The 22513-nt window shown below is 35.4% G+C and overlaps 1 protein-coding gene across 1 annotated transcript; it reads left to right on the forward strand.

Moving 5' to 3' along the window:
- The first annotated feature begins 387 nt into the window (after positions 1-387).
- On the forward strand, positions 388-19427 carry LOC110100856 (AMSH-like ubiquitin thioesterase 3). Its single transcript, XM_028699389.1, is given in 13 exon segments — positions 388-727; positions 5777-5841; positions 8211-8286; positions 8413-8574; positions 8808-8908; positions 9364-9469; positions 9552-9598; positions 9793-10114; positions 10284-10373; positions 10451-10513; positions 11752-11793; positions 11796-11826; positions 19333-19427. Coding segments are annotated over 13 exon segments (1341 nt in total). The 5' UTR covers positions 388-571; the 3' UTR covers positions 19413-19427.
- The last annotated feature ends 3086 nt before the right edge of the window (positions 19428-22513 follow it).

The following is a 22513-nucleotide window of genomic DNA, read 5'->3' on the forward strand; positions in this document are numbered from 1 at the left end:
CGGAGTTAGAAGGGTTGTGTTCTTGTAGAGTGATGTTTAAGAGCTATATTAGATATAAGGCTTCATTAGCCTAAAAAATTGTCAATAATTTTTTTTAATTCTATAATATAAAAATAAAAATTTAATGAAAATATTATTCACTTCTAAATATGATATTCATGAATTTTTTAATTTATAAAACTAATTTTTTGTGCTCTTAAGAGAAAAAATCAATTAATCTTTTTGTGCATTTATGTTACAATATTTGAATTAATTAAAAGGAAAATAATTTCGGATATAATTTTTTTGATCTATTTAACATATAAATAATATTATAATAAATATAAATAATAAAATATTAATTTTGTTGATAGATGAATTGAATATTATTCTTTAAAGTCAGTCAAATTCATTCCTAGGTGAAAAATAACTCCGTCACGCTCGCCCGTACTTTTGCAGCCGAACGCGGCACTGGAAATCCATTCCGGCGGAACAAAGCTGGAAATTCCCGTCTTCGTTCATGCCCTCAACCATCTCTAGCTATACACGCCACCAGCGATTTCTCCCTTTAGAAAGTTTGAGATAGATAGATATGACGACGGAGAGCTGGCGAGGGATGCTGGCGGCGGGCAAGGCGAGGTCTGCCGTGCGGGCGATCAACATCAATGCTTCGGCGCAAAAGGTGGAGGTCGACAACCGGATCTCACTGGACTATTATTATCGGATAGCCGAAAATCTACTCCGGCAGGTCTCTCTCTAGCGCTTATTCTCGTCATTTTTCCAATTTCTTTTCGTGGGATGCCATGATTTATGGTTTACTTTAAGAAGGATAGGGGGGTTGAGAGTTGGAAAACGAGGAGTTCAATTGCCGCTTTCTTGGTTTGTTGCTGATAGTCGGATGAAATTCTAACTTGAGGTAGAGGAAAGTTTAGCTAGGGTGTAACTGGAACAATTGTGACTTCGTAATGGCATATTTTTGGAGACGGCCCTAGGATTTTATGTACAAGTTCAATAGAAGAAAATTATATTTGAGATTTTTTAAGACGCGTGTGAATTGTTACTCGATTAGGATGAAAATTTGCTTGATTTAGAGAGCTGTACCAGTTTACATGGTAGCAATCAGTTTATTTGGAGATCGTAGTATTTATGCAACTCTTAGTTTGTGCTCATAAAGTGGTCGTGCATTGGTCTGCAATTCTCCTGTGCTGACTGTTGTGTTGCCCGATTGCTGCATCTGCTTGACATTTTTTTTACAACATTTAGGGCATCTCCAACCGAGAACTCTATTTTTCACGGCAAAATAACGCAAAACTCCAAAATGCCGTGCGGCTGCTCTAATCGAACGCAATTTTAGGTGTTTCTGGGAAGGTAACGATCGTTCTCCTTTCGCGCGTTTTTCCGGTTGAGAGCCGAAAATGGCGTGTGTGAACAGTGCAACGCCAATATTGGCGTCGTACTGTTCACCTGCAAGCAGATGGCGGAAAATTTTGCGTTCGGTTGGAGCGACCGAACGACGCCATACGCTCGTTTGGCGTTCGGTTGGAGATGACCTTAAATGAATTGGAGTAATTACATATGCAGAAGAAGCATCAAAGAAACATGATAATTGACGCTGTTGGGGGATGTGAAGTGCTTTGTTAATGGTTGGATTTATGATATGTGAGATATTTGTTCCAATTTATTTCTCCCTCTTCCAAAATGATTGAGGATGACTTGGCATGTGTATTTTTGGAATTATAGCATACATCAACGTTGATAGATTCTAACAGTTTGATTTTTGGTTTCAATCATTGTGTTTTTTAATCGAAAAAAGGGTATTCAGGTTCTTAAACTAAACTGTTACTTTAAAAGGGATTCCTGACTCCTGAGGAAGACACACGGTTATTTTTATGAAAGCTAAAGTTATCCATTAACAAGAGGCTTTAGCTGGGGTTCACATGAGTGGAGGTTTAATTGGCTGTAACTAGTCTTAGTTGAAGATGGACTAGAGCATTCTTATGTTTATCATTTTACTGCAGATTTTCTAGTTGTTTTAGGTTACCATTTAGGGTTGTAAGTATTGTAAAACTATAGAACCCAGCAGAAGTGTTGCGTCTTTGGTCGACTAAAGCTAAATACTTTGTAAGTGCTCTATAATGGCACATTTTGGGGGTTTTAAATCTTGTTTAAAATTTCAATCAGGATAAACAACAAGTTTAGACCCAAAGTTATTATAAAATTGTGAAATGGTATGCACCATGACATATGGGTTTGATTGTTATGTTATAGTAGCTTCAGATGCTCAAGCATCATACAATATCACTGAGAAGATCTAGATAAATCTTGGGAAAATCTAGGAAGGGTTTGGTGGAAATTGGAAGCATCCTCAAGTAGTATTTGTTAACTGAATTTTTTATGAATTGGGATGACATTGGATTGCATGAAAGTGGATGAATAATACAGTAATAGTAACAAATTAAACTTTAAATTTTAAATTTTAATTATAATAATGACACCGTTTCAAGAAGGAAATTCTAAAGAAAACTGAAACTAAATCTTAAAATAAGAATACAAAATGATATTTCTAAAGGCTTAAAGGATGAATATATTATAATCCAGAAAAAGAGAGAAAAACTGAACAAAAATATCCACAGCTCTAATATTTACATGAAGAGATGCAGTTGGACCAGAATGCTATAACGAATTGCTTTTATCATACTTTGGTTGTTCAACATCCAAAGAATCCTCCTCCCAAGACTAGAGTTGGCTAACAGGATTCACAGAAATCTAATTTTCATACCACAAACACAGCCGACCCTACATAGTGGGATAAAGGCTTTTTGTTATTGTTGTTGTTGTAAACACAGCCAGCCTGGAATTTCCCTGTCTCCACTGTTGGATGAAATTTATTTGGTTTGCTGGGAATGCATTCCAGCCACCTCATGTAGATGGTTTCCTTGGCCAAGACAGCTTCAGTAAAAAAATTTCAATTGGTGGCTGCTTTTATCTAATTTGTTTTCTTGAAATTATTGGAGCGACTTGAATTCTCGTTACCTGAAATTCACAAGTAAAGAAAATATTTAGTAGATCATTTATACAAGAAGCTTTGCAAAATTAGCGGCTAAGAGAGAAAAAAAAAGAAAAAAGAGAATCTGATAGAGACTTTGATTCAAGGTGAAACTCTTTAGAATACAGGTTTCTAGAAATGTTAAAAATAGTTGAATCTTGTATATAAGTTCTTGCAAAACTTGTAGATGATTAGATACCGGATTTTCTTGTGTTTTTCTGTCTAAAATCCCTTTAAGATTCTTGAATGTCTCCTGCAAAAACTGCTGCTCAAGAACTGTAGAAGTGGACTGCTTCATGTTGAATTGTGGGAAAGATAATCTAGACACTGCAGCTGCTATGGATCCTTCCAGTTGTTGGGAAGTACTGAACATGCCAGCAAGACAAAATAGATGAGGCTAGGACTCTAGGTAAACCAATCTTGGTAAGGCCTTGGACCCCACTATGGATTCTTTGCCTTACCACCCTTGAAGACAAGGAGAAATCAACCCCAATGTATAGGGAACTCGTTCCCAAATTCAAGAAACTTGAAATATACTATCAAAGAAAAAACCTCCTTCTCCCTAATTGAGCCTTAGGTATTTATAAGAAACCCAAAAGCCAACGATAAAATTATTACTAAAATATCCCTATAAAACATAAGGGTAAAAAGCAATTAAAAAATACAAGAAATAAAAGGGGAAAAATAGAGAATAAGGAAGTTTAATAGCTTCTAACCGCATCGTGCTTTTCGGTTAGGGTAAGATTTGTCTTCCTTGGCTATTTCCTTTTCATAATCATTGGAGGTAACCAAAATACTCATATCTCCCAATAATTCAATTTTATAAATATTTTCTCCTATATGCTTAATTACTCTAAATGGTCCATCTGCTTTTGGCTTAAATTTAGTGGAAAGCGTTCTTTATGTAAATGAATCCAAACATGATTATCTTTCTTGAAGGAAACTAGATTATGATATGTACTGGCTTGCTTCTGATGCTTTTTTGTTAAAATATTTTGAGCTAGATGCTTACAAGTTTGTAGAAACAAAATTAGTAAATTTCTATGTCGATTATAACGTGAGTTAGGAGATTTTGGAGCTGCATAAGAGAGTTTTAATGTTTGTGATGTATCTTCCAAGCATAATGCGCCTTGCACATGTCAGCTTTAAATTTGGTAATTTAGAAAGGAAATTATATGAGTTAAGGTTACGGTTAGGGATTTTATTTATTTATTTGGAATTTGATGGAAGAGGTGATGGGGGATGATCAAGGTAAAGGGAAGCATATGGGTTATTAATGTTTAGAAGGCTAGAAAGAAAATTGTTTGTTTCAAATTATTGTCGTGCCCTTGTTGATGAGCTCTTTTTTGACCTTTCTCTTTCTTCTCTGTTGAAATTGCCTTTGGAATTGCTTGATTGTTCCTTAAATTCAATCTTTGAAAGAGGCTTTTGAATCTTTTGGAATCACACAAAAATCTTTATGGATACCTTATTGGGAATTGGTTGTTCGCTGGAAGCAATATTGAGAAAAAAGTTTTGGAAATTGGCTCATGTGACAAGGAGAGAAAGGAGAATTTTTATGCCTTGCAATTTTAGAATTTGGAAAAAACTAATAGGAAATGAAGAGTAGTTGTAGGTTGGGGGGGGGGGGGGGAAAAAAGGGGGGGGGGGGGAATAAAAAATTAAGACTTTTCAAGAAATGAGAAAATTTTAAGAGGGGAGAGGATAGACAATAGATGAGAGAGAATCTTTTAGAATTTCATTTATAATTTCCAAGTAGCATTGATCCACCTTATTAATTAAAATGAGATTGACAATTTTTAATTTAAATGTAGATTAGCTCTAAATGTCTTGTCATATAAAAGAAAGATAATTCTAAAGTTAAATACATTAAAACTGAAATATAATTCTAAGAACACTCCAAAATGATAAAATCTTCCGAAAATTGCCCATGCTTATTTTTAATGCATGCCTTTACTGCATCTATGTGTCAAGGGTAACTTGCTTCAAAATTTCTTCATTGTTGTTTTGGTTTCTGAATGTGCAAGTGTCCTTGAATTGTTAAATGAAGAAGTCTGAGCCGTGTGCTTGGGTTTGTTCCTTCTTATGGCCAATTCTTTCATATGAGATCTCTAAGTTGTTTAGTAATGCTGTGTTGTTGCTTTGCTATTACTATTTTGTATGAAGTAAAATCACCGTACTCATCTAGATTGGAAATTTTATTCATTCCCACAGCTATGATGTAGCTTATGATGTAGTATGGAGGGTTCGTTTGCAAGTTGGAAATTTTCAAAGTACATTTCCCAAGAAAACTCAAAATATTCTATTTGAAAGGCACAGCCAAAGTAAATATTTACTAAATGAAGCCTAATTGATGCTCTTCAAATTTGCTGGTTCATAAGAAAAAATAAATTAGGTCCTAAACTTGACAGTATTTTCTGGTTTCTTTCTTTATAAATAAACATGCTCCATCTTCCTTTGGACTGATTAAATCTGTATACAATCAAATTTGCATAGTTAAGGGTCTGTTGCTTCTACTGTTCTTCTCCCTTCGCTATTCTCCCTTTTCTCTTCTCTGATCTACGTCATTTTAATTATTTACAACAACTTCTAGTTATATCTGACCTCTTTCTCTATATGTAAATTGTCGGTTTTTGTAAGATTGACAGTTAAAAATGTTTCTGGTGTAGCAATTTGACAGTATAATTTTAGGCTGCTTTAATCATTTGAATAACTTCGTTCTGAATAGGATTTCTTGGTGCTTATTTTCAGGCCAGCATATATAGGGAGGAGAAGAATCTCATTGATTTGTATATCATACTCCTTAGATTTTCAAGGTAAATAAACTTTGTGTTTGTCCATAATTCTTTATTTATGCACTCCTTCTAGACCCGCAAATTGTCCAACTTTTTGTTTGGCTCGGTTAGAGCGCATTCGTGATCATTTAATTAATTGATTGAACAAATTTGAACACCTTTATAAATACTTGATTAAGAAATGAACAAACTTGAATATTTTGGTTTTTTATTCGTCTATGATCATGAATAATATTATTTAAAGTTCATGAACAAGCTTGTTAAGAAGCTCCATAATATACTCATTTAATAGTTGGTTACAAATTTATTTAATATGCGATTATATGTAAGTCTTGTTCTTTTTTATGCTACATTTGGTGTGAAACCACATGCGAAGGAGCTTCTTAAGAAAATTAAAAGTGATTGACAATGGAATTACAATTAAGAGCTTATTGAGATAACAAGTAAAATCATTAAAGGTTCTTAGTTGTTAACTTGCTTAGGCGAAGGAGTACAAGTAGATTAACCAAAAACTCCTAGGTAACCAAAGATAGTAGCAATACCAAAAGCTATTAATCAACAATCCGCTACTTAATAAAGAGAGTTTTCACCTTGGGGATGGATCACTCAACTACACTAGGCTTAGCGGAAAAAGGTCTTCAGCACACCCAACGATGCCACGAGGACGGTAGCAACACCAATGGCCTTGATCCACGGAAAGGTCGGCGGTGGCGAAGGTGGCGGGGATGGATGACCTTGGAGGATCTGCTGGACAGCAGTTTGTTCATGCAAACATCAACTATTTGAGCTTCCTGTGCTGGGAACGTGTGAGTAGGGACGGGGAAATCCTTGGCTGCAGCGCTAGCAAGTAGACGGCTCCATATGGGAGGAGTTGTGGGCAGGTTTTGGTGGAGAAAAACCAATGTACATGGCTTGGGATAATTCGGCCAGCAGCAGTAGGAGTTTAAACACTTTCCTTATGAAGGCAATGCATCTAGGGAAAGATTTTAGGATAAATCCGGTAAAGGCCAAGCCGTCAGGTTGATGGGAGGAATTGGAATTTATTTCCTAATCCTGAAATCAGGTTTTAGGAAATAAATTAAGGCCATGAGCTCACGTGAATTTCGGTTCCAGCAATTGGGAAATAAATCCTGATTTTGCTCATATGGTGGCCAGCGGCATTCATGGAGGGAAGGAGGAGGTTTAAAATGTTCCCAAGGGGCGGCGGCAATGAAGGGTTGGGAAGGGAATTTCTTGTGGTGGAGGAGAAGGAAGATGGAGGTGAATACGAAGGAAAAGATAGAAAACCTAATCACGAGCCGCGGACTCTTCCAACGACTGTTGGGCCTTGCGATTTGCTCCCCTTGAGCTCTCTCCCTTCTCAAGCCCTCATGCAAGGAGAAGAAGTAGAAACACAAATTTTTCATTTAAATCTTCATTAGCTATTACAAGAGAAAAGACCCATATATATAGGTCTCAAGCATACAAGAAGAAATAAAGACTAAATTGCCCTCAGGGCCCCAACATGACTCAACTCAACATAAGGGTACAAAAGGAATACATAAAATAAAATGCATAATAACTAAAAATATAAGCTCTGAATCGTGGCCATTGATCTGCGATGCTTTCGGCGATACACCTGTTTGAACCTTGGATCGATGTCCTCATCAACATTGCTTTTGCTCATGAACACAAGTTAATTGTTTATGCTCGCTAAAATGCTTGATTTGGCTCAGTTCATTTGCAATCATATTTCAATCATCTTAAGCTATTCTGCTTATAATTTCTTTGTTCTTATTCTTGTATGATCTTCATGAACTATTAAGCTTTTTTCTTCATGTTAATAAGCTATAAGGTGTTTGAATACCACTGATCTTGCAGTCTGATGTGTGAAACAATACCTTCACTAAATTGAACAATACCTTCACACCTTCAAGTTAATTGTTTATGCTCGCTAAAATGCTTTTTTATTACGTAGTTCAATTAAATTCTCATTTTTAAGCTCATTATACTGCTTATTAACTGGCTCGATAAGGTTTGTTCAATTTAGTAACAAACTCCTTGATATTATTGCTCATTAATAGGCTTAATAAGACTTATTTAGTTAGCTAACGAGTTGAGCTCAAACCTAGCTCAAACAACCATAAATTTAAAAGAATCGAGTTTGAACACTACTACAAATACTTGAATCAAGCTCGATCGCTAGCTCAAATAGGATTTTGGCAAATGAACTCAAGCTCGAAAAAGCTCTTGCTTGATTTGGCTCAGTTCATTTGCAATCATATTTCAATCATCTTAAGCTATTCTGCTTATAATTTCTTTGTTCTTATTCTTGTATGATCTTCATGAACTATTAAGCTTTTTTCTTCATGTTAATAAGCTAAGGTGTTTGAATACCACTGATCTTGCAGTCTGATGTGTGAAACAATACCTTCACATCGAGATTATCAGATCTTGCTTTCAAAAGAGAAAGCTGCATTTAGGAAGGTTAGATCACTCATTCTCTTTTCTGCTCATAAATTTTCTAGTAAAAGATTTTCATTAGAACTAAAAAACAAGCTTATTTTTACTACACATATTGATCCCTTATTGATTCCAATTACCATATCTTAGAAATTGCTTGATGTTATTAATGAGCTAGAAGCTCTAAAGCCACTTGTGCAACATCAAGTTGATGAAATCAATAAGGGGAGTACGCATCAAACTATTGGATTGGACAAGAATTCTTTTGATCCTGGTAGAAAGCAGCTCTCCTCAAGTTCTTTTTCCATGCAGGTTCTTTACCTAATAAATCCTCTTTTCCATTTTTAGATTGGCTTCATTACCTTAATCTGTTATCTTTTTCTTTGAATGTATTCATTATATGAATCTGTGCTTCGGTAAGTATCATTCTTTGACTGAGTTTGCTGGCAATTTGTATCTTCTGAATTTTTACAGATATTTTGAGATCACGTATTACTGTCCATTTACCTCACCTACTTATCTTGGTTTTGCTTCTTAAACTGCAGCCGCCTTCGCGATTTGCATCTGATTTATTACAGAAGAAGACTATGGAAAGAAATGAAGTTAAATGGTCTGAGAATCAGATGGACATGCAATTTAAGAAATTGTATATGCCTCACCTAATTTTTAACCATTGGAGATACATTTCTGATCCTTTATAATGATGTGAAAAAAAAGTAGTAATATTCTTGTCCGAAACCAAATATCTTACCCTGTAGTGTTTTATTCTCCAATATTACCTGGTGAGAGTATGTTCTCTATTCTGTTATTTGGCTAGGATTTCAAGAATCTTTGTTTTTCCTTTCTATCCTTCTAAATACCTACTTTCTACCCGTTCCATGAACAAAATTCTGTACATTCTCTGGTTTTATTCCCTATTGTAGGTCTAAAAGTATTCGTGTTCATGTGTTTATTGAGTAGCTATGTTTTTCCTGGTTCGTTACCTCTAGATTCAGATCGACAGTGTGAAAAGCAAATGAACAGTTTTCCTATCAAGTTGGTTCCTCAAAATGTTGTATTAGCAAAAAAATCGATCTTTAATTATTATTATTATTTCAACAGGACCCTTAATTTGCCATATCCAAAGGAAGAAACATTATCCAAACACTCCATTTTAGGCCCTGATGGGCTTCAAGGACAGTGGAAAGGACCTATTTCTGGTATTAGGGTATAAAGCTTTTGTTTTATAAGTTTTTTTTCTTCTGAAAATTCTACAATTTGAATTGATCATTTACTGCTTACGGATACAGGTTCAATATCCCAGCTACGTTGACTTGGCACAGAGTGAAACTCCTGGGTAAGCGATATGTTTGTGTTTGTACTGATTAAATAATAAAATGGTCATTTGGCATCACACTAGTTAATTTTATCTCCCTCAAGTTTTATTTGGGTTTAGAATTATTATTCGACTTCATTTTCATTTTACCTATTTCATCAATACTAGATGAGTTTTCTAACTCAAGGTGCTATGTTATTTGTAACCAAATATAGGTTAAATCAGGGGGAGCCTCACGACCCTGCCATTTTGCCAAATAGCTATTTAAAAGGAAGAAACTCTGTTATGGATTCTGTTCTATCTCTTGATGATGGAAGTTGGCCAATTTCTGGTGAAGGGTCCTGTTCTTTGGCCACAAATACTACAGAAGAAGATTTTTTACAGTTGAATATTAGACAACCATCTATTCCTCCTGTTTTTGCTGAGGTCCACTCAGAGTCATGTTCTATATCTCCATCAAAAGTGGCAGATCCGAGACCAGGGCTGCCAAAACTTTCACATGAGGGAGATTCTAAGACATATCAGAAATTACATGTAGTAAGATCGATTACCTTGCCTTCTTACCGTGTACATTTAGAGAAAATGAATTTATTTGTGTTCTTGGGCATCTGAAGGCACAATAATTTAGTATCTTCATATTAAGTTACGCTTCCATAAGTCTCTCCTTCGTGGTAACATTTGATTTTAAGAATTATGTATTGGACAGCCTGTACAAATGTTGGAATGTTTCTTGAAGCTTGCTGTGGGAAACACCACAAAAAATCTAGAGACATGTGGAGTTCTTGCAGGCTTACTAGTAAGTACTTATGCAAAATGTCATCATAAGTTGAACGATTTACAAACTAATTGAATCTTATTCTGGAATTGTTGTAGAAAAACAGCACGTTTGTTGTGACAACACTAATAATCCCAAAGCAGGAGTCAACATCTGATTCGGTATTATTCTATGCTACCAAACTTGTAGCTTTTATCTATATATGTTTTATATGCCTTCTTTAATGTTTTGAGAATATGTTGCCACCATTTGAATGCTTTGTAATTCCTATAACCACTGCTTCTTAATTTATTACAGAAATTTGCAGGTGCACAAAATTTGCTGGTGTTAATTGTTGCTGATGTAACTTTATTGCATTTTTTATTGTGTATTGATTTCTTTATGATCTTGCTTTTGCACATGTTATTCTTTGCCACTGTTAATGGCTGCTTATATGTTTTTTCAGACAATTTATGATTTTTTATATGTTTTTCAAGTTCAACCATGTTCATGTAAGTACCATTCTAGCGTGTGAATTCCATCTCTATATGAATTTTCAGTACTATTGTATGCGACAACCATTGAGGGGATACATTTTATTGGAAATTAATATTTTAGGTAGTAAATTTGGCCCTTTTAAATGATATTCTGTAGTTGCTTGTGCTTGTTCAATTATGACCTTTAATTAAGAGTTGTAAAATTGATTTCATCAGCCAAGAAATTATCTAGACGCATTTGAGATTTGTGTATGAATTACTAGAAATGTTTTGTACCAAAAATTTCCATATGTTTCAATCAAAAGAAAATATATGATTAACAAATGGCATGTGAAGTGAATGTTAGTCGTGTGGAAGTATCCAAATAGTATTGGGGTTTGGTAGGTGTCCAACATACATGGTCCCGAGCAAAGTTTTCTGTACATGTAGGGATTTAGTTAGATAGAGAATGTTTGGAGTTCTTTTGAGGTACTGATCAAGGCTTTGGGGTATGTGGAGGGAGCAGTGTTGGGTGGGAAAGGTGCTCTAGGTTCAAAGCAGAGCTTAAAAAGGATTGATGCGACCAAAGAGATTGATATCAGTTAGATTTGTCATGTTTCATGGCTATTTCTAATTGCATGACAATAGGGCTTTCACCTGTATGCTTTTGAAAAAAATACTTGGCTTCATGGTTGTTTCTCTTTTATAATGATATTTAACATAATTTCAATACTATTTTTAACTCTATTTCACGTGGGGGATTATTGCAATCAATTAACTGAACTTGTGCGTGTTAGCTTTTAGCTACTTCGTTCTCTTTGGGATATACAATATTTTACAATCATCATTTATTTGCGGTGCTAGAGATTCTAATAGGACACATGCTTTTACAAGCTTTGTTTGTTTTTTCCTCCCGCCTTTGAGGTTTTGAAATTAATTTTCAGTGTCAGACAACCGATGAGGAAGAGATATTTAATGTTCAAGATGAGCGCTCACTATTTCCACTTGGCTGGATTCATGTAAGTTTCTGACATAACTTTTTTTAAAACAGTTGTTCAAGCAATTATTTTAATGCTAAATGTTGCACATTCTCTTCGTATCTGGAGTGTTATTATGAAAATTTTTGTTTTGTGTTCTTGAAGCTGATTCCCTTAATCATGCTTTTTATTTATTTGCTTCCGCAGGCAATATAGAGTTAAATTATTATGTTTTATTTTTTTATTACATGATTGTGGCTTATCTTTAATGAGTTTAAGCCTGACATTTTAAGTTAAAAAAATATTTCTATGATCAGATTGTCTGAAAATGGAGTGTTGTGTAGACCTTTTGATTGAAATTTCCTTTGATATTTGTACTTTTCTTTGCTTTAATATTACTTGATCTTTTCTTCTTTTTTTCTAAAGGTCAAGTTCTTAAATGTGTGAGGATTGAAGAGAGAATAAGCTTTGAAAGGGAAGAAGGTACTCGGATTCTTGAAGAAATCAAGGGATTAGAGAAACAGGGATTGTGGATTAAAATTAAAGAATTTTCAATGAAGAGAGAAATAGTTGATGTGAAACGTAATCGGAATTGCACGGAGAAACAATAAGACAACTGAATAAGCAAGTCAATATAAAGATTAACGAGTCACAATTAACGATTTAATGAAATCTCAGTTGCGAAGTTGCTTAGGCAGTGTTACAAACTCGTTAGGCAAAACAATTTAAAACAATAACAAACATGCGAGTAATGAAAAATGCACGTTAACAATAATCCATGAGTTAATATTTAGAAAAGTCGCCTTGAGTTTCCCTCACTCAAGCTCTCTTGCGGTTAACGGAAGAAAGATATTAGCAATACTAACGTGATCACCACGAGGAAGAGGGAGCTTACAATACTGTCCACAGGAAAAGCTCGTCAGAGTTGGAGGAGTCGGTGGAAGGTGTAAGAGTTGCCACTTGGATGGAAGGTAGTATTCGTTGATGGCGGTTGATAGAGAAAATAGTATCCGATCCACGTAATCTTCAATGATTGCGTCAATCTCTACGTTGACATCACATAAAGGCGATCTCAAAATGTCCACACGTCCTTGGAAATCAAAGATGAATCTATGATCAATATCCGGATTGACCATGCATAGTTGTCCATGAGAAAATGTAGAGAGGGAGAGGAGGAGGGCTGGCCAGTTGGAGGAGAGGGGTGAGAGAGCCTAGTTGGAATATGGGTGGGATGGGAACAAATATGAAATTAATTTCAGATTTCCCTAATTTAAATTGAGGTTAAAGGAGTTTCAAAATTTGAATTTGAAAGTAAATATTAGAGAGGGAAATATCGGAGTAATTGGGCTTTAATTGGAGCCTTGATTTAAGGCACAATTAGGGAAGCTAATTAAAAAAATAAAATAAAATAAAATAAAATAGGGAAGCTAATTAAAGAGTTGGTCGGCCATAGAGGGGAATTGGGAGGAATTAATTAGTGCTTAGGTGGCAAAGTGGAAAAAGAAAGAGAGAGAGAGGGGACGGTTTAAGAAGGCCGGCCAATTAAAGAGGGGAGAGAGGGCATTGTTTTAATTCGGTGGGTTTGGAGGGAGTTGGATTTGAATTTGAATTCAAATTCAAATAAGGTTTGAATCTTAAATGGGCATTAAATGGGGGAAACCCATTGATGGGCCGGCGGCATGCTTAGGGGAGGAGGGAGAAGGGGAGAGCAATTAATGCCTCTTAATGCATTAAACCCATTTAAGCAATGGACTAAGAATTCCAATTTAATTAAATATTAAATTAGATTTGGATTGAAAACTTTCCTAATTTGGCTTGGCTAATTTAGGAAAGTATTTGAAATTCAAATTTAAATTTCAAATTGAATGATGGCTTTCAAAAATCATGTAAGCTAAATTTGGTAGGTCTTAATGGTGATTAAACTACCATTAAGTGGTGAAAAGAAGGGTGGCAGGCGGTGGGTTTGGTGGTGGGATTTGGCCGGTGGAAGGAAAGATGGAGGAGGAGATGGGTGATGGGGAGAAATGGGTGGGGGTTATCTGTTTGAGGGAGGGGGGAATGGATGCCGGCGGTATGGGGGAAGAATGAAGGAGGTAGGATACAATAAATAGAAAAAACCAAGAGCTCACCCGCTGGTGGGCTGTTGGGTACTCCGATGACCTCTCCTAGGCTTCACCAATCACATGAACTCACTAAGAAATCACTAAGAAAATAAACTGGAATTGCATTCATCAAATCATCATCCCAAATACAATAGAAATGACCTATATATAGGCATCACCAAAAAGAAAAGAAACAAAGACTAAAATTCCCTTGGGGCTATAACATCAAATGACCACCCATAAGGGTAAAACAGTAAAATTGAAAATAAAAATAAAAATAAAAGACTAAAAAATATAAGCTCCTGATCGTAGCCGTCGATCTCTAGTGTTTCCTCTGATAAACACGCCGAAATCTTCTGTTGATGTCCTCATCAATAGTACCCTAGGGAATCATGTTTGAGAGGTGGAGCTTAACAAGAACATCAAGGTGGCGCTAAGGAAGAGATTGGATCCATTGATGTCTATTGTATTTGGTTCATGTGTCTCAAATTCAGTTTTTATGAGTCAGTTTGGCTTGATTGAATCAATTTATGTTGGATTAGGTCAATTGGGCTTAGCCATCTTGCTTGTTGAGTTAACCACGATCAATTAGGCTAGGTTAGGAGCAAAAAAGGCTTAATAAGAGCCACCCAAGAGCTAGTTAGGTTAAACAAAACCTAATTGGGCTTGAAATGAGCTAATTGAGCCATGTAATGTCCAATGGAGCTCAATCAAAGGCCAATTGGGACACCTGAAAGGCTGAAACCTAACTAAGCAAGCTAAAGGCCAAATTGGCTCAACCTGGGATAATCTAGGTGCAATTAAGTTCATCATGCTTTATAGACTAGTTTATCTTTAACCCATGTCAGTAATAACTAGAACCCAATTGAGTTGACTGGGGTCTTGGTTGAGCCACATTACTCGAGTCTGCCTTACCTGATGAATTTATCAAGTTGACCTATTAGATTTGCCGAGTGTTAAGGTTTAATTGAAGGAAGTTAGGATTGAATTTGGTCAATTTAGCCAAGTTAGGGTTCATTTGGGTCAATTAAGACTAAGGTTGATGTTTTTCTTGAAGTCAACCTACCATAGGGTTGGTTGGCTTGAGGACTTTAAGCCTAACCTACCAAGGATAGGGCTAAGTCAGTCTGTATGATCGGACTATTAGCTAACTAAAGGGGCAATCACTCTTGGATTTTTTTTAGTTAAATAACATGCTTAAGTTCATAAACCTTTAGTAGCTTAATTGTATTATGCTTAACATAATGTAATGAAATATTAATTGATTCTCCCAGTATCCTGGCCAATTGAATAACCTTACCCAATGTATGGAGTGTCTTCCGGATCAACAAAGCAGAAACAGGCCTTTTGGAGCGGAAGATAGTACTCTAATGGATTAAGCTCCATTTATAATCTTGGAAAATAAATAAAGAAAGCAAAGAGAAATTAGGATATTAGAAAGGGCTCCTATCTTGGATGTTTTGTAGGTTGTTGAATGAATCAAACAACCAAATTAAAAAGTGGGATTGGGAGTTGGGTAAAAAGAATACAATGAGGAGCAATACATAGGGCTGAATCTAGGACAACAAGAAAAACATGAGTCACCAAGAAAAGCAAAATATGAATTAGCAACAAAAATATATATAAAACTAAAGGAATTGGTGAACATTTAACCTTTTCAAATTTATCATTTTAAAGCCACTATTTCTCAAATTTATTATATTCGTTTATCATCACTAATATGGCATTTCGCATGTGGACTGATATTTGTGTTGTCTTTCTTTAGTATTCTCCCTTTGAAGGTTTGAGACAAAGACACTACAAAATTAAATTGACTTTTAGTACAAAAATTTGACATGTGGCGCATTTAAATTTGATATAGCACAACTATGATTAACTTGTGTTTGACTTTTATTCTTCATCATGTTTCTTAATTGGTTATAGGAAAGTAAGCCAATCTTTTATATTAAATTTTGCTGTTTTAATAATTTAATTATAAATTGAAGCAGTTTTAATTCTATGAAAATTTTTATTCTATCAACTCAAAACAAAAGATTTAGCTAGGCCTAAAGCCAGAGGAAATTAAATTGTTTTAGTAATTTATCATGGTTATGAAGTCCATTATTGAACAAAAAATTAATATTGCTTGTAATTTCTACTAGTTCTATATTAAATAAAAAATTAATGTGATTATTAAATGAATATTCTATTTTAAACTATGCCTCTATCTCATAATTTTTAGTTTTTCTTTTCTATGTCTATGATATTATAATCAAATTTACTTTCATGTGTTTATTTTATTGCAATCATTTTATTTTTAAGACTTATTGCAATATAAATATATTTCAAAGATCATGATAGTAGAACTTTTTTTTATTGATTTCATCTTTAATTAATTTAATTCTCAATAGCTACATAATGCTCAATTTCTTTTGCCAAATTCACAATTCAAATTACTTGCATGGGACAAATATATATATATAAACACGCACACTTGTTCAATCAAATTTTGAACTAGCCTTGGCATTCTTTAGTTTATCTTGAAATGAATTTTGATTTCTTTTTTGCTTTGGTCATTTTGCTTGTTAAAAATCTTAATTTCAAATTGCGTACAACTGGAGAAAAAGAGAATTCAATTCAAATGAAAATGTTCATCACCAATTTCGAAGATCCTTTTACAACAACACTATATTTTTCAGGATGAAAATTTTCACCTTCTTGTTATGCAGATCCCTGAGGTGAGTCGTCCAAAAGAAATCGCTATGATAATTTATGATCAACTTTCTGATTTTCACCATAAGCATTCATTTTATTATGTATCAAAGTGTTAGATTTCCCCCGAAATACAGTAGTAACAATTTTGTTGTAATCACTTAACAAAGCACCATTACCATTCAATAATTAAGCCAAATAAGGCTTTAGCTTCAAGGAATAAGTAATAAGCACTTTCTTAGCTAGCTTCTTAGTTGTTTGCAGAATATTCTTTTCAACAACTTTCACACCATCCAACATACATGAAAGAAGCGGTGCAGAAATACTTTTAGTCTCCTCCAAAACAAATGCCATGATAGTCTCTAGTGAGAAGTCAGAATTCTTTACATTATTGTCCTCAGAAAATGCTGAAAAAATTTCAATATCAAATCATCACAATCAAGATCTAACATCAAAACATAGGATAACCTTTGCAATAGTTTTAAGTATTGAAACTCTTTTTGGAAATAAACAACTTTACATCTCATCCAAATTCTTGAAAGCTCCAACAATCAGGCCAAATATCTCCTTTCATTATGTTATCATCATTTGGAGCATCTGCTGTTGTTATTCTTATTATTTCACTAAGACAAGATTCAATGGAAACCTTCACATCCATGTTTGAGTGCCCTAGAAGATCGTTGGCAATCAATGCCTTCATAGCAGGCTGAATAGCAGTCAACATTAAAGTAGATATAGATTGCTCCATTCTTGACAATAATTTTTTTAGCTTTATCAAGAAGTAAGTGAACCTGTTTTAAATCGAATGGATGAGATACCAACTTGTTTCCGATGTTTTTGACCACATCCTCCAACATTAAATCATCAAGCAACATTTGCACAGATGTGCACAAGAGTGGCTGCATGTAGGACAATAAGGGCTCCAAGCTCTCAGTCCCTTGCAGGCGCGCACAAGACCATTGATCCAAGCGTTCAGATCTTCCAAGGCATACATGTAGAAAAACTCTTGCACGACTCCTCCCGACCTCGGTTCTGCTTCCGCGCACATAAAGGCTCAACCTTCTTCGCACATATGAGGGTTCCTGCTTGCTCCTCTCCGCTCGACTTCCAAGACGAGACGCACGAAGCAGATGATGAAGAGGAACACCACTCCTCTCTCGATTGCACGCATGGACGAAGACTGAGCCCGATGCCACCATTCCCAAGAGGAGGTCTTGGCTATTGTCCAGACCTACATAGGAGGAGGTCTTGTGATCGACTTCTGGTCCGTTGACTTTGGACGTCTCGCAAGAACGAAGACCAAGCCCAATGTCGTTGTTCCCTGGAGGTCCTGGCCGCTGTCAAGATGCACCCAGGAGGTCATGCGCTCGACTTCACTCACTTTTGCTCGGTCGACTCTGGACATCACATGCAAGAACGAAGACCAAGCTCGATGTTGCAGTTTGCAGGAGGTCTTGGCTGCTTTCCTGACGCACGATTTTTTATCCTGACCACTGTCCAAATGCATGATTTCTTGTCCTGTGCAGTGACACGTACGCAAGAGGAGGCTTTCGCTCGGCTGCGTTCCGTTCTGCCCCTGAAGCATGCAAGAGGAGCCCTCCCACTCAATCTCTCCTTAGTTTTGGACGCACGAGAGACTCTCGTCTTCGCTTCTTTTGGCCTCAAGCACGAAATAGAGGGCACGAGTGGTTTGGACTGCTCGACTCTCGTTTGCTCTCCAACAATAATGAAGGCCACTTGCTTCTCTCTACTTCTTTGGATTCATATATCCCAACCATTCCGGTAATGATGGTTGGTGGAAGGATCAATATTCTCTTAGAATTTCGACAATAAAGGCTGGTGGTGGGAATCTGGCTCTGATTCTATGTTAAATTCATAGAATTGGAGAGGGAAAAGGCTTTCAATTTTATTACGCAAAACTATCCATATTTATAGATCTATACAAGATATCTTAATAAAGAAACAAATAAATATAGAATCATGCATAATTGCCCTAATATAATCCTTCTTAAATCAGCCACCTGAATATGAAAGGAGATCGGCGTAATCCAGGTGAACCTCCCACGAATTCCCATCCTGGCCGTGGGATCAAGGGTCAATGGACAGCTGGGATTTAACAAAAATCGGCGTGATCTAGGTGAGTCTCTCACAGATCCTCATGCTATCCGTGGGATCAAGGCCAAGGGACGGCTGAGATTTAGCAGTAATATTATTTGGTATGAAATAGCATAAATTTTTTTACTCTTATGGATTTGGAAAAGTTAATATGTATGTTTATCACTCATGGTCATGAAGTTGGAGGGCCAAGTATTGTTCTTTTAACAAAAAGGACTTAAATTAAGCAATGTATGAGGTTAGTGCTTGATAATATTTGGATCAGTTCATAAAATATATTGAACAACTGCAGGCCTGCTTTAAGCAACCTTTTGTTGTTTTGAGTGTTATTTTTGTTAGTTTATTTAAACTTTCATTGTATCTGCCTTGCAGCAACTCTAAGCTAACATTAGTTTTAGTAAAATGGTTTTGTTGATACTTCATTGTGGTTAATAAGTGCTTCCAAGTGTATGATTGCTCCTCTACCTCTGAAAGGTTATTACTTTTGTTGTTCAGATCAGTGCCCGTTTTTCTTTGATCTTGATAACTTATTTGGAAACAACGAGATTTTACTGGCTGCTTGTCTTTGATCTAATTGATTTAAATTATCAGCTAACAGTTTTTTCTCTTTGTTTGTTTAATTTGTCTCCATTTTTACCAGACACACCCAACACAAACCTGCTTCATGTCATCAATCGATCTTCACACTCATTATTCCTATCAGGTAATGATGGAAAGTAAAAGATTTTCTTGCCGGCTTAAAATTATTTTGTATGTATGGGAAATGGTTTCTTTCAATTAATTTTGTAATCAATTGTTTGGGTAGCATTATAGTGCTATTTAGCTATTTGGAGAAATATATCATAAATGATTGTAACTTTTAAGTACTATAGCTTTGTTCTGATTTAGGGTATACAAAGGTAATGAAAACTTTTATCTAAAAATTTATTTTATATCCCACGTCATATCTGGTCACTCATTTTTTCTTCCCAAGTATTTTACATTTAATTTTTTCTTTCCTACTGCAGCATCATCTGATTCTCTTTTCTAGATGCCTAACCATAACCTCGTATCTCAATAGGTGTTACCGACTCTCTCCAATAGTCATTTACATTATCATTTGTAATTTTATTTGACTCCAGAACAATCACTTCTTGCACATCCAGGGCATGTTTGGTTGTCCTTAGGTGAGAGGAATTGACATTTCCGACTTCTATAAGAAGGCACTTCCTAGGAAAAGTGAATTGAGAGCAATTTCACTTTTCCTAGGAAGTGAAATTGCTCTCAATTCACTCTCTCAATAATAAATGTCATTTTTTTTCTATTATTTGATTTTATATATATATATATATATATATAATGTAATGGAGTATCTATAGTGGTAAGAAAATAGAGAGTTTAATGTATTGATTTTATATGAAGATTTAATATACATACACAAATAAGAGATATGGGTGCAAGAATTATAAGTGACCAGAAATTTCACATGAAAATGCAAAATGAGGAAAAATTATTGGGTCGGGCTCAGTTGAAATAATTTCACTATTTGTATAGTTGATTAGAAATAATGTCGTTCTTTAGAGGAAGGCAGCCTTTCTTTATGGCCATAAAGGCATCAAGCGTAGTCTGTGAATTTCAATGATGTTAGAACTCCCTTAATAGCCATCCGGAGAAATCCTCTACTTTTGATATTCATAATATTGCCCCAGTGTTATGATAACGTTCAAAGTTTTGTTTAGAACAATAATTAAATTGGTTTTGATAATATGGAAACCAAACACCAAACCAACCAAATACACACCCCTAATACTTGTAGCTAAGTCCTGTATACATACATACCACACAATTTATATAGATTTACATATTGAACACCTCATATAACACCAAAATCCTTAAATCATATTAAAAATATAATTAATATTAATTTTTCTAAAGAGACATATTTTTATACCTATATTTTAAGGGTTAATTTTAAACTAAGTACTGTTTAAAATTTAATTAAGTTATTTACCAATGTTTTTAAAAAACTTAAAAGTCGCCCATTTGACGGACGACTGGTTATTAAAGGTAAGTCGTTCGTCAAACAGACAACTTATATGAATTAATTTAAAAAAAAAGATATCAATCAGTCAATGTTCAATTTCCGAGATATGTTTTACAAGTGTACAATATCGGTGGCAGCTTTGGTATTAATTGAGTTGTAAAGTTGCAGGGAGCAGTCACATTCATTAATATGTAAAGTTGTCTTTTTAAATCAATATGTATTATCAAATCAGATATTGATGTTTGTGTTGTCTTATCATAGAGCCAGTAGCATCTAATATGATTAAATTATATTTATTATTTAGTTTGGACCATTTACATGTGATTCGAAGGCTACATAAGTAGTTGATGGAGAGCTTCCTTGGATGAGTAGGAGCTGTATCTTGTAGTCTTTAAATTTTTTCTGCAAGAGTTATGCAACTTCTTATACATGACTTAGCAATGTATTCGATGATTATTGATAAGATTCGAAGAATCCCCACGAAGCAGATGATTCAGGAGAGAAGCAATCAATTGAAAAAAAGTTTAATGCGATTTACTGATGAGAGCCTTGAAGCGAAGTCAAAAAATAATAAAAATTTCGTTGTGTTATGCATTCTTGGAACGAAGATGAAGATTGCTTATTGTGACATATGCATGATGAAGTTATGAAAATAAAGTTGTACCGGGCTGGTGATGATCTTAGATACATGGGGTGGAGATATTTGCAGTAGCGGTTCATAGAACATGATGGACATTTGGTTTCGTTGGACATACTGAAGGGCCGAATTTGTGAAATCGGATGTGATAGAGAAGGTTCAGTTGAGGTGGTCGTTGAAAGGTCAATGGTTGATGTAGATGATGCAGGACCACGTATGCAATGTTTAATTCATTTAGATTTTGCACAACTTACAATCAGAATAATTCTAGAACAAATCTACTAGCAAATTCAAAACAATGAAATAAAGCAATTAGTGGTTATCCGCTTAGGTTTAAAATCACATGATCAGAACTTTGAAGCTTCCAAAATAAATAGAAAAACAACACGATTAGCAGTAGTAGTTTTCAAACTAATCCCTAATCTAACAATGAGAATTAGGATGCATTGAGGTGCACTCAAATCCTACGATTACTAAGCTTAAGCAAGAGCAAATGGAAGAGTCCGCCGTAACTGCAATCAAACCAACGAGAGTTTAGACTAAAAGGAATAAGATGCAAGGGAAAAGAGAAACCTTCGTTAGGGAGAGGTGGAGATCCTCCACTCGACGCCTTCGAAGTGTTCGTCAATGGCTTCCGCCAAGGAAAATAGGATGCGCTCCACGTAGTCTTCAACGGTGTAGTCAATCTCCAGATTCACGTCGAAGAATGTGGATCGTAGGATGTCGGTGAAACCGTCTTCGTCCCAACTTATCCCGTATTCAGTCTCCGGATCCGCCATTCATGGGTGATGGCAAGTAAGATCCCTTAGTACTTGATATGCCTCTTGAGTAGTAATAAAAAAAAAGAAGTTTCTTTTGAAAGGGAAGAGGAAGTAAAGCTCCCAAACCTCTTTCTCTCAAAATCTGAAAACAGTTTCAGATTTCTTCTAAAAATCTGAGACGAATTTCCAGATTTTAGTAGAATAGGATGTAGAGAAGGTTGAGGGAGGAGTCAAGCCTTAATAGAGATGATAAGGCTGAGAGTAAATTCCAAGCCTCAGGTTCTACACTAGAGAAGCCGTCTGGAGCAATTAGGAGAGAGGAGGAAGGCGGTGGAGCATGAGAGGCGGTGGGGACTTAATTCCAAAAGGGGGGAAAGCAATAACTTAGCCGGGATTAAAG

This window comes from Dendrobium catenatum, unplaced genomic scaffold, assembly GCF_001605985.2.
Source record: "Dendrobium catenatum unplaced genomic scaffold, ASM160598v2 fragScaff_scaffold_1271, whole genome shotgun sequence".
In the NCBI taxonomy this organism is placed as follows: Eukaryota; Viridiplantae; Streptophyta; class Magnoliopsida; order Asparagales; family Orchidaceae; genus Dendrobium; species Dendrobium catenatum.